Source organism: Anolis carolinensis, chromosome 2 (assembly GCF_035594765.1).
Source record: "Anolis carolinensis isolate JA03-04 chromosome 2, rAnoCar3.1.pri, whole genome shotgun sequence".
NCBI classification, from domain to species: domain Eukaryota; kingdom Metazoa; phylum Chordata; class Lepidosauria; order Squamata; family Dactyloidae; genus Anolis; species Anolis carolinensis.
The window spans coordinates 178,959,302-178,972,810 of record NC_085842.1 but is presented as its reverse complement, the minus strand read 5'-3'; the positions used below and the strand labels follow the sequence as shown (position 1 = coordinate 178,972,810).

Here is a 13,509-nt window from a genome sequence, read left to right as displayed (position 1 = left end):
AAGTGAGCCTTGTATTTGAGAGTTAATCCTGTACAGAGATGAGCTGTAATTTGTTGCTGTGGTTAACTGACAGGTGATGAGTATGAAATTGGTTTGGCTTGAGTGATAATATGTGTGAAGAATTCAAAATCGAATCGGACTGCTGACTTATTAGATTCTGAATTTTCTATTCAACTTTCCTTGTAACTAAGATTTAAACTCACAATGCTCAAGATCTTGAATTTTCTGAATCAAACACTGAGACATGTTTTCCTCTTGACTTTTCCCCATCCCACATTCCATCCAACAAAGCCAAACAATTTATGGCTATCTATCATGATGTCTCATTTCAAGGAGTGTACAGACTGAGTTTCTGTGTCCCAGACTCACATGGTAAAATTGGAGATGAATGCTGAACTGGGGAGATCCAGGTCAAAGATGGCTTCTTTTGCCTCTGTATGTGGATTGTTCATAACAGTCCACACTCGGGTGAAGGCATAGCGGGATACAATTGCTGAGCGTACCAAGAAACTAGAAATTGTGAGCTAAGGGGAGAAACCACAAAATGGTCAATAACAATGTCTGTGACCAGTTAACAAGGCCAAGATTTAAAGTCTGGAACACAATCCTAATAAAAACACAGTTGTCACTTAGACCCCTTCCACACAACTGTATAAAATCCACTTTGAACTGGATTATGTGGAAGTGTGGACTCAAATAACCTAGTTCAAAGGAGATATTGTGGCTTATCTGCCTTGATATTCTGTGTTATATTTATTTATTTACAGTATTTATATTCTGCCCTTCTCACCCTGAAGGGGACTCAGGGTGGATCACAATGCACATATTCATGACAAACATTCAATGCCATTAGACATACGACATATAGACAGATACAGAGGCAATTTAACATTTTCCAGCTCCCGGCTTCATGAGGGTATGCTCGATTCCGGCCACAAGGGGAGCTGCCGCTTCATCAACCACTTGTGACACCAAGTCCTTGATGGAGTACTTCCTCATTCCTTTCTGCACGCTGCTGGAAGTTTTTAATGTGTCGTAAATTAGTTATATTCGTCTCTCCACATGATGCGGTAACTAAATTTTCTACTTGACAGATGCAACTGTTTTTTGAGCTGAATAGGTCAACAGCAAGCTAGGCTATTAATGGTTGGGAGCTTAATCTGACCCAGACTTCGATCTTGTGACCTCATGGTTAGTAGTGATTTATTGCAGCTGGCTACTAACCAGCTGTGCCACAGCTGGCTGTGCAGAAGGGCCCTTTGCTCTCCAGCCATAGGTGTTGTTTCATAAACCACAAACTTCTGGTCACATACAAGATCAAGTTATACAATACTAGCTGTGCCCGGCCACGCGTTGCTGTGGTGAAGTATGGTGGTATGGGAAATAAAGTATTGAGGAATTGGTGGTAGTTACAATTATTGCTCTCCCTCTAATTAGGACTTCATTTTTCTTTTATTTTTGTTGTATCAACCTAGTGGCATGGATGATGGGTTGTGTTGTCAAATTTCGAGGTTGGGGACCCTGTAGTTTTGTTGTTTTGTGGGTCGCCGTGATGCCATTACCCTTTTATATATATAGATAATTAAATGGACTTACAATTGCTAGCTTCACCTGTGAATTTCCTCTCAACAAACAGAAAAGATAGTCATAGCGATACATAGCAAAGTTTTGTTCATACATGACTAACTTACTAACAGACTATCTTGAATTTTTAGATTCCTTAGCTAATAATTAGATTTAGATAAAACAATCTGACAAGGATAACCGAGATGAACTTTTACAAAAGAAAGCTGGAAAAGAAGAAAGAAAAATATGAGATAAGAAGATACAACCAGCAGATTTGAAACTAATTGATAATATCATGCCTCTTTTTGCTACAGAGGATATAATGAACTTTTAATACTTTAAGTATTGAAAATAAGTGTAATGGAAATGAAAAATTAGATGTAATTATCATAACTATGCATATTGCCTTTTCTTCTGTCTCCTCACCCCCTCTCCCTGCAAAATATTAGATATCGGTAAAGACTTCATTTACTAACAATAACTGGAAAACCCTCACCTTCCCTTTTTCTTTCTTACCCAATTTTTACATCTTTCCCCCTTGTATGTATGTGAAAAAAAATTGGAAATGTCCAAAAATATATATATTAAAAATAAGTTGTACCAAAGTATTGAAAACAAACAAACAGCGCAAAGAGACAGAGACAGCGCAAAGACTGTGCACCCCAAAGTGTTGTTAAGCTTGATGGGGATACATTATTGACCTTATTCTGCTGCATGTATAGAATAGGTCTTGAACTGATTTGGTTGTGATTGGAGATAATAGATCAGTTAGTAGTCCTACACGTCACTTACCTCTTCTTTGGGAGATTTTACTTGGTGTGCCGATCTCTGTGGAAGAAGACAAAAGAATTATTTCCTTCTCGGTGAAAAGGGAAATCTTGGGAACTAAACTAAATTACAATAAAATATAACTTTATCGGACATATTTTGCATCAACTACATTCGGCCTTTCATATCCACTGGAGTTGGCTTCAGGATGCCCTGTCATTACCAAAATCTGTGGACGCCCGTCCCATTATATACAATGGCATAGTGAAATGGTATCTCTTATATAAAATGGCAAAATCTAAGTTTGCTTTTTGGATTTAAAAAATATATATTTTCAAGTCCTGGATGGTTGAATCACTGGATGCAGAATCTGTGGCTACAGAAAGCTGATTGTACTGTGTCCAAACAATCTTTTAAAAAGTCCCCAAAGATTTACCTATTATTATTATTATTATTATTATTATTATTATTGACACAACGACATTGTATGACACAGCAAACAAGATAGAAATGCTGGATTTCGTATCACAAAATCACAAGTCAAACCCTTCCCAAGTGTTTAGGACTCTGTGATGTATTTTCGGATGATGCGCACAGATCCCAGTAGGGTGGCCTTTTGCAGTTGACAGATCGTAATTTTGTCAACATCGATTGTTTCCAAATGCTGGCTGAGATCTTTTGGCACGGCACCCAGTGTGCCGATCACCACCGGGACCACCTGTACTGGTTTCTGCCAGAGTCTTTGCAGTTTGATCTTGAGGTCCTGATAGCGGCTGAGTTTTTCCTGTTGTTTTTCGTCAATTTGACTGTCACCTGGGATGACGACATCAATGATCCAAACCTTTTTCTTTTCCACAACTTATTATTTATAATTTATTATTATTATGTTTATTTATATCCCACTTTTTCTCTCCATAAGGAGACTAAAAGAAACAAACATTAAAAGTATTACAATACAAGTGAGATGATTGCTAAAAGCAAGTGTAGAGGAAAATGTCCCACTCATCAAACTTGCAACCACGTGTGTTATGGTTGAGCCTTCGGGCTCCAATAATAGAAGAAGGGGGCATAAGACTCCTCGAGAGTCAGACTCTTTCGAGGAGCGTGAACGAAAACGGCTCCGGGATTTGTTTACAGACCCGACAGATGAGGACTCATTTGAAGGTTTTTCTAAGGGTTTGGAGGAAGAGATGGCCAGCTCGGAGGAGGATGACATGGAATGGACTCATGTGAGGGAGGATTTGGGTGTTGGGGAAACAGGCAATGAAAGCATGGGAGGTGAGTGGCGGGTTGCAGGATCAGACCCATGGACTGGCTGGAGGGATGGAGCGGGATCCACAGCTGGGGATGCTGTGGGGCGTAGTCAAAGGTGCTTTAGCTCTGATGAGGATGATGAGTTTGGGGCGCCTGGAATTGAGATGGCAGCTGACAGCGATGATGAGCTTGAACTGGGATAAATTGGGGTTTGGGATCAATGTCTAATTGCGTTGGGCAAGGTAATCTGGACGGACGCTTGGGCTTTTGTTGGGGAACTTCCTGAAGACGGGTGTGATTCGTTGCTGGATACGTAAGTTTACCAAGGACACTGGACATCGACGGCGGGAGGAACTGTGCGGGGTTTTTCTCTGTGCAACTTGTGTTTAATCTCAATAGCTTGGACCTCCGTCATCTTTTTGACGGGCAATACCTACTCACACTGGATTGACGCTGGACTGACTGACTTCGATTCTGGATTATCCCTTCTGCTGCTTATCGGTGAGACCTTTGGATTCCTAGACGACTACGTTTGGCTATTGACCTCTGGACCGGATTGGGAACCTGCTGACTGCCGTTTCCCTGACTGCTGAGCCTGGACCTGGATATCGTTGGCTGTTGAACCTTAAATTGAATCCTGACTACGACCACGTTTTCCTTCGCTGCAGGGAGGAATAAACCAGCCTGGTTTAGTCTCCTGCTGTTTCTGAGTAGCAGAGAGGAATCTGCTACCAGTCTGTTGTTTACATTCTGACTCCTGTTGATCCTCCTTTGTTTGCATTGTTTGCCAGGCTGAAGTAAGCACTTTTGATTTTATCCGGATTATACTTCTGTTTAACCCGGTTTTTCCCTTTGAGTTGTTTAAGCTCAATCTGAGTTGTTTTTTGTTACCTATCACACTGAAGTCAAGTGTTTGCCCTGTTCTTTGTCTCCTACGGGCATTTTTAGTTTTGTAATCTCAATAAACTGAGTTTTGCTTTACTCACTGGCGTTCTGTCTCTGACAACGTGGATATACTTAAGAAAGCATTTCAACCACTTTTGCTACCCAATGCAACCCAAGAGAGTAAAGGGTCCATGATATGCTTTCATGGTCTTCCCTGAGACATTGGTTGATCATTGTGGGAAACAGAAAGCTGGACTAGACAAGTTTTTGGTTTCTTTGGCACAGCTCTTCGTATGTGCTTATGAGGCTTTCCAGACTGTGAGTCTCTGCGACCAGGGAAAGCCAGACCTCATTTTAAAAACGAAAAATAAAGTCTTATTTCCTCCAGATTATATTCCGCCAAACCACAATATCCAATTTACAGGAACAGGTAATTTCCTTTTAAGGCCTTTACTTGAAGTCCTGTTTGGACCAACCCAACTGTCCTTGAGGATGTACGAGAAGGGGCTTAATAGGATTAGTTTTGGGTCTTTAGTAAACAAAAACAATAAATGAGCAAGATGAAAGTTTTGTTACAGTTTTGGACAGCAAGAAGGCTAAGTTAAAAATGCAGTACACCTGCATTTGTGAGACTGGTATCCGCAGTTACCCTCCCTAGGCATTTTCTATGCTCTCCATGCTCTATGTTATTCTTGATCTGGAAGTCCTTCATTTCAATAAGGTTTGCTATTATCCAAAGTTTTGTATATCCTCTTTGATACAGGGGTCATGCCGTACTCAAATGTAATGATCAGCAATTCTTAGGGGGATTTTTTGTTTGCTTGTTTGCCTTGAGAACAAAGATTCACAATGGAGTTTGAGACACAGAAAGGATGAGATCAGGAGACACAACTCCACTATCTCTGCATATCTGCATATTTTTGCTAATAGATAATACCAATTAGATAAAGTAAAGGAGTCACAAAATCTCCTAGAGAAAGTTCATGTTCAGCTTTCACTATCTCCATCTGCATATTTTTGCTAATAGATAATACCAATTAGGTAAAGTAAAGGAGTCACAAAATCTCCTATGTTCAGCTTTCTAAGTGGCCAATGTTTCCTGGTGGCTAGTGCACCTCACTACCTTGCAGACCAGCCCAACATGCAAACCAAATTTGAAGGCAAAAGGAACAGAGGTTTATTGTTTTCAGGTCTGAAAGGATGTCTAATATAGAGTCTGAGCTCAAAACGAATCTGACATAACTATGCAATACAGTGCAAGACATTTTATCCTCTTTGTCAGTCTCCGTGCTCTCCTCTTGTTTTTCAGAAATTGGCCCGATTTCATTCCAAGCCCACATTGGCTGGGGGATCCTCATGATGTCAGGAGTGGATGGAGCCTCCTCCATGGCAGTCATTGGAGGTTTGGAGCTGGAGTTGTTCGAAAAGGTCTGTTTGGAAAAGGGGAGGGCAGGCAAACATGTGCTGAGGCAATATGTAAAACAGTTCTTGATGGGATTATTGACCAAGTCCAGTTTGTACAAAGGGTGAGCCTCAGAAACACAATGGGGCTGTATGTAAATATATCAATTCAATGAAAAAGATTTTATCTGTATGCTGTTTGTGTATGGCAGCAGCTCATCTCTGGATTTCCACAGGTGATAGAAGTTTCGGTTGACAGGATTTAGTTTTTCTGACTGGCAATTTTCTTCTCTTGATGGACTCACTGCATGGTAAGTGGGGAGCTGGCAAAGCCTCTCAGGTGCATACATGCACAAGCAGGCTATTTTAAGATTTATGCACTGGACTGCATATGTACAGCTATGCTTCTCCGCTCCAGTGCAGCTTAGTTATTTTAAATATAGAACATATATGTTTGAGTCTCAAAAGAATTATAACCAGGTGAATTTTACTGTTGTATAAACCTTTGTTTTAACTTCTGTTTTATCATCTTCTTGTGTTTTAAACTGTGTATATTGTTAATGTATTTGGGCTGTTACTTTTGTAACATTGTGAGCCGCCCTGAGTAACCACGGGGAGATGGTGGCGGGGTATAAATAAAGCTTATTATTGTTGTTGTTGTTGTTGTTGTTATTATTATTATTATTATTATATTAATGTTATGAATGATTTAGGAAAACAGAGATGTATAGTTTTGAAGCACAGAGTGAAACTTCTTTTGTTAGGAGATTTGGAGATAGATTTTTGTTCTGGATTTTGTGTCCATGCATTTTCTCCTAACTTCTCCTCGGGGGTTATTTTGGTGAAAGGTTAAGTAAACACTTCTGGAATGTGTAGTTTCTTGTCTGAACTGCTGAAATGAAATTTACACTGAACCAGGGAAAAGGTACTGTTTCAAAGGTACTGCGAAATTTCATGTAATGAAAAATATACATAATAGAACTAATATTTGGCCTTAGAACCTGTATTGAGCTTATCTTTGGGTAGCGGGTTTGAATTTTTGACAACATTATAATAAAAAGGCGAGAAAACAGGCATTTTAAATTGAGTATATCTGTTTAAAAAATCTTTGCAGTCATACTGGCCCATTAGGTTTTTTTAAAAAATGAATAAATATTAATCGGACAATGTATTTATTAGGTTTAACAAAAAAAACTTACAAAATAAGTCATTAAACATTGCAAGATGCTCCTTCAGACTAGACCCATGTGGCCAGGCAACATCATAGTGTGGTCAGAGGGATGTGGTCAGGCAAAGAGGGCAAATGTTATTAATGAGGAAGAACACACACACCTAGTATGTCAAGCAGAGAAACACTGGAATTGATGCACTGAGTTTAGCAAAGCCTTAAACAAAGAAACAAAGGAAAATTCAAATGAGCCTAATATCCCTCTTGCTGATTTGAGTGAAAACTACTTTTGTGCTTTGAAGTTAGTTTGCAGCAGTGGAAATAAATGGAGGACAAAGGAGAAACCTGAGTGGTGAAAAGAGAGACCAGAAAACTTTAAAGGCAACCGAAACATGAAGACAACAGAATCAACCAGGACTGTTTTTGCCAAATTGGGATTGTTGGAGAATTTGGATGTTACACTTAACACTGAACATTGTAAGGGCTAGTGTGAGTAAGTATTGCTTGGTTGAAAAGCCCCAGCATAGGCAATGGTGGAATTTTGGAAAGGCATAAAATATAGTTTCAAGCAGGTTTATTTCATGTTTCTTGTGATTGCATATATGCAGTAGGAGTGGGGGATGTTTGTGGGTTGAGGTGCATAATATGACAAATTCAATCTTTTATAATGCTTGGGTCCAGACCAAAGAATGTAGAAACTCTCAAGCAGAGAGCAAAAACACTTCTTGCTAGGAGGTACATTACTTATAAGCCACTCTACCAGTCATTTCTTTGTGCTTCTATTCCAGTGCATATCATGAAGGAATAAATAGTTCAAATTGGTCTCTCTCAATTAAGCTTTAGTCTGGGTGAAGAAGCAAATGGGTTTAGGAGCACAGATTCTCCAAAAGCCCCAGTTTGAAAAGGACAGTCCCAATTTATTATCTGCCATTACACTTTTCTATCTGCTCTTAAAATGTCCTGGTTTCTAAAAACAGCAGAAGGCGTTATTTAATGGGATGCAATCTGTCAGATTCCCGCATGTTGCTTTGTTCGTTCCGGTGTTGGGACACTGTAATCCATTCATAAAACCATGTCTTCTTTGTTCTTTGTTTGATACTATCAGCCAACCCATTGCTAGCCACTGGAGAGCAGAAATCTTCACTGGAAGCGAGGAATGCTCTCTGATTGGCTGGCAGGGCTGCAGTCCTGCCTCCTGGAGGGAATTCCTCCTGGCTGTTCATGACGTCAGGGCAGCTCTGCCAATCAGGGCGAAGCCAGCCCCAGCAGGGTGAGAATGGGAAATTCAAAGGGACAAACTATATAAAAATGTCTGTTTTACTATTGCTAAGGATCTCAGCTTCCTTCTGCGTGATCCAAATCAGCTGACTTGAATAAACTACCTTGGTGGCGTCTTCTTCAACTTGCAGAGATTACTTGATCGGGAATACTGGGTTTAGCTTCTTTGTTTCGCCAAGCGCTTGGATCCACAGCCAGCCAGTTGCCAGTACCGGCCACCAGCTTAAAAGGACTCGGTATCTGAGTCTCGGGTTTCACTACCCATGGCCCAGATCTCACTATCCATGGCTGCTTGAAATTGCTCTATTTCATGATGGGATAGGAAATATTATCTGATTTCATTTCAAGCACGATGGGAAGATGATCCGCAACTCATAGGATGAGATTCTAGATCTAGCTTCACTCATTCAACCCACAGACACTTAGGGGAGGAAAATTGAACACCCAACCCAAAATGGGTTCCCATCCCTATTTAAGCGATATTACTGAGAAATAAAATAGAAAGAATGACATTAAGAAGAGAGGGGGGGGGAGGTAGGTATTTGTATTTAACTACAATGAAACTTTTAAATTGGGTGATGGGTCACAAAAGATGGGTAATAGGCAAGAGCAAGAGTCAGCATTGCGAAATAGAATGAACATTTGCCCTTTTAAGTATATAAGCACTATCTAGAGAAAAGGTAAATTACAAATAGCCTACTGAAAATTTCTGTAGATATTACAGGCCCCATTTCTTTTCCTTTTTTGACTGGGCAAAATATTACATTTAGTTTTCTTCTAGGGATGTGCACATAACTGGTTTCTGTGTGCTTTGAGTCACTGGTTAATTGGAGTTTTGCTTAGATTTCTTCATCCTGCCTTCTGTATATTCCCAACCCAACTTGCCAGGTGTCTTCAAAGAGTCCAGAAATGTTGTTTTCTTAAGCTTCTGGAGTCCAGGCAATCTTTGCTTCAGGGAATCCAGTGAGTTGTCTGTTTTCTTTCAGTTTATGCCATCCCTACCACAGGTGACATTTCCACTTCTGCCAACTTTGTTTTTAATTGCTCGCTCAAACCATTCCTTTCCAAACATGCAGATGCCTTTCTCCCTTTGAAGCCTGAAAGCTCAGGAAGGAGGGTTATGCTCAGCGCTTGCTTGCTTTAAACAAACAACTGTTTCAGCTACTTAGAGATGCTGCCAGTGTAGGTCAAAGGACAAGGAACGATCTATATGTGGCAGTGCTTTGATATATTAATCTTTTGGACTAAAATTCTCCAAACCAGCAAGTTTGAACTAATTTTCCCCAAATCAGCATGGATCAAAGGGAGAGTGGCAGTCCAAGAAAGTAACTTGTATAATTGAGCCCATTCTGATGCTCAATGATACTACCAAGTGTTTGGAGACCTTGCTTTGTATTTTGCTCTATAGAGGACCCTTGGTATCCACCTACTCTTATAATTACTTTAGCAAATTCCCCTTGTGGCTACTTTAAAGTCAAAACTTGTCTTCTTTCCAAATATTCAAATGCCAGTTTCCATTGTTTTGGCAAACTCTTTGTTATTTCCTCCCCAGATACCATTAGATAGCTTAGCCATTTGAATATAATCTAATAACTTTTCTCTCAAGTCTTCGTAATCTGGCTGCAAAAAAGCTATATTGACAAAGTCCCTCATCCTCTTTACTAATTCTCTCCCTAAATATTCCTAAAAATAATATACTTCCTTTATATTCCACTCTATCTCCCCGAGGGGACTCAGAGTGGATTACAAGGTACATATATGGCAAACATTCAGTGCCGTTATACAACTGACAACAAAGACAGATAGTACATAAACAGAGGCAAGGCTTCCCTCTTTTTTCCATCTCAGCATCTGGAGCTCAACTCGGTCATGGGGAGGTGCTGTCATTTCGTTTTCCACGCCAAGGAGCCTGTTGTCCATGGACGCCTTCCTAACCAAATTGCCAGCATGTTTTTCAGGAACGCCTTTTACCTCCCTGCCAAAACGGTACCTATTTATCTACTCAGGTTGCTGTTTTCAAAGTGCTAGGTAAGCAGAAGCTAGGGCTGATAGCGGGAGCTCACCCCGACCTGCAGCTTGAAATGCCAACCTGCCAGTTGGCAAGATTTTCTATAGCTGACAGTTTAACCTGCTGTGCTAGTCGTGGCCCCATAAAAGACACATTTCTGAATTTTTATTAACCTTATTAGTAATCATTTTGTTTATTTCCTTAATCACATTTTTCCAAAAATCTTGTACCATCCTACAGTACCAACAAACATGAAAAAGGTGCCTCTCTGCATCTTACACCTCCAGCATTCAACTCCATGAGATTTCTCAATAGTAGCTATTATCTCTGGTACTGTATTATATAACTTCTATAGAACATTTTATACATATTTTCTCTGATGGAGCCAGCTATTGAAAATTTAAATCCTCATTTCCATAGATGTTCTCAATTCTCCAAATCAATATTTTCCCCAAAGTCTTTAGCCCATGAAATCACAGAAATTTTTATTCGGTTATCCTCTAAATTGTACTCTAAGATATATTTATATAATCTAGAGACTAAGCCTTTGTTCCCCTTCTCAAGAATATATTCAGATACTAATTTTCTATTGGCGAACTATACACTAACATATTTCCTGAACCAATCATGTAATTGATGGCAACGGAACCAATAATTTATCCCTACCACTTCTCTCACTTTTAATTTCTATTGATCATTTTCTTTAATTAGATACTCCCTGTATGTTCTTATTTTTGGACGAGTGGGCTTAGCAACAAAAGACTCTCCCCATAAATGTATGGCAGAGTAACTTATTAGCAGCAGCATGACCCAGCAGCAGTAGCCAAAAGTGATAAAAAGAACAAAAACACACAGACCAATGTTATCTCTTCCTTAGGAAGCTTTTCTTTGTAGCAACATAATATGGTTGCACTATTTACAAGAACAAAGTTTCCACAACACAAATAAAGTTCTGGCCACAAAAGACATAGTCATCCAAGGTATGTCTTTCAATCAAAAAAACCTAGAAAAATTGTCCAAATTACAGAGGATAAGAAAGAGCCTTTCTCTCCCTGTCAATTAGAAAGGTAGGCTCTGTTGTGGATTTTATACAGCTGTTTAGAAGGGGCCTCATATAATCCAGTTCGAAGCAGATAATATAGGATTATAAATATAATATGTAATAATTTCTGTGGTATAATAATACATAGTCTCTAAAACCAGGACAGTAAATAAAGAGCAACACTCTGAAAGCAGGGAAATTGTGAATTCCAGAAAGGAAACAATCAGGCCTAGCTAACACATCCCAACAAAGGATTCCCCCAGGCAGGAAGCAGACAGGCTTTGAAACTGCAAGGCCATTAAATGCTGATCAAGGTGGTTAATTGCAGCATTCATACCTGCCACATCAAGACTATTAATTGCTATTCAAACTGGCCAACCAAGGATTCTGCAAGGTAGAAAACGGCCAGGCTTACAAGCAGCAAGGCTATTCAGTGCTATTCAACCTGACCAACCAAGATTTCCTCTAGGTGAAAAAATCCCAGGCTTTGAAGCCACGAGGTTACTCCGTCTCATTCAACCTGGACTAGCAAGAATGCCCTACGTAGAAAGTGGCCAGGCTTTTAAGTTGCAGGACTATTCAGTGTAATTCAAGATGGCCAAACAAGGATTTGCCTACAAAGGAAGTAGCCAGTCTTCAAAGCGGCTCTTTGATTGAGGGTGCTACTCCAGCTACCCCAGAAAACGGCCAGGCTTTGAGGCTGCAAGGCTATTCACTGCTATTCCACCTGGCCAACAAATGATTCCCATAAGCCACAGCAATGCGTGGCCGGGCAAAGCTAGTAGTATCTAAAATCCAGAAGGGCTAAGCCCAGTCTATCCTTTGCATCTACAGTAGAGTCTCGCTTATCCAACCTTCGCTTATTCAAAGTTCTGTATTATCCAACGCAATCTGCCTTTTAGTAGTCAATGTTTTTGTAGTCAATGTTTTCAATACATTGCGATGTTTTGGTGCTAAATTCGTAAATGCAGTAATTACTGCATAACTTTACTGTGTATTGAACTGCTTTTTCTATCGGTTTTTGTAAAACATGATGTTTTGGTGCTTAATTTGTAAAATCATAATGTAATTAGATGTTTAATAGACTTTTTCTCAATCCCTCCTTATTATCCAACATTTTCGTTTATCCAACATTCTGCCGGCCTGTTTATGTTGGATAAGCGAGACTCTATTGTACGTTCATTATGGGAGAACCTAAAAAAAATGCTGACCCCTCTACTTCATTCACCATGGTGGCGCTTCTGGCCTTTGGTATGCCTGAGTGGGAAAAAGGTGGCAAAGATGGCCAAGGTGTCTGGACCTTTGAGCTGGCACTGGTGCTTTCCGCTCTACATGAGATGACCCTCAATCTATCCATGGGTAATATCAAAATTAATAAAATGGTCCTCAACGCACGCATAAAGTCATCTTACACATGGGTATATATAGTAAATGTTTACAAAAGCCAACATGGCTAATCTTCTCTATAGTATGTGATTCAAGTGAGCAGATATGGTAGGTAACAAAAAACAGCAAGACCTAAATCTGGGCAGAGATATCCAGAAGCCAGAAGAGTCTTCTTCATCATCACCTCTAACTTTATTTTACTAGTGAGGAAGGGCGGTGAAGGTGAAAAGGAGCAGCAAGGTGTCCAATTTAGTCAGAAAGTGGCCACACTTTCCTTACATGGTTCTTCAGATGTTTTGGACTTCTGAAGTCCAAATGGGTGTTGAACCATATAGATATTTCTAGGAACTCAAGTTTTATTTTATGTGTGCATCATGATCCACTTTATTTGGTTATTCAATTTACAGCCCACCTTTCTGTCTACAAATGGCACCTTATCTGCAATGAAACAAAACAAATTCCCTTAAAACAGTTTTTGTAGAAATCAGAGATAACTTTTAAAACAAGTAAGTCAAAAGAAAACAGCAACACTGAACTTCCCTTAGCTACTTCCTCACTGAGATGCCAAGAGAATGTTTAAATAACAAGTCTTTGCCCGCTGGCAGAAGGACAACACAAAGAATAAAAATAAGCTCGATCCCACACAGAGACTTACTACCAAGCAAACACCCATATCCATAACTGCTGTCCATAATTGTGTCAGTTTTCTCAAAAATCCTTTCTTTTTTTCTTTTGGAATACTGCACATTATAC

General features: G+C 39.7%; 2 protein-coding genes across 5 annotated transcripts in view; one reads left to right on the top strand and one right to left on the bottom strand.

Moving 5' to 3' along the window:
• itih6 (inter-alpha-trypsin inhibitor heavy chain family member 6) overlaps positions 1-13,509 on the bottom strand; it is a 50,893-nt gene that overhangs the window by 20,131 nt on the left and 17,253 nt on the right. For all 4 annotated transcript variants that reach the window (XM_062971181.1, XM_062971180.1, XM_062971182.1 and 1 more), the window contains 2 exons: positions 2,359-2,394; positions 370-524 (listed from right to left, as the gene is read on the bottom strand). In XM_062971181.1, the coding sequence (XP_062827251.1) occupies positions 370-524; positions 2,359-2,394 (191 nt within the window). The remainder of the gene's footprint in view (positions 1-369; positions 525-2,358; positions 2,395-13,509) is intronic.
• LOC100567306 (non-structural maintenance of chromosomes element 3 homolog) overlaps positions 6,029-13,509 on the top strand; it is a 38,808-nt gene continuing 31,327 nt past the window's right edge. Inside the window, exon 1 of the mRNA XM_008122716.3 lies at positions 6,029-6,185. The gene's annotated coding sequence lies outside the window, so the exon portion shown is untranslated. The remainder of the gene's footprint in view (positions 6,186-13,509) is intronic.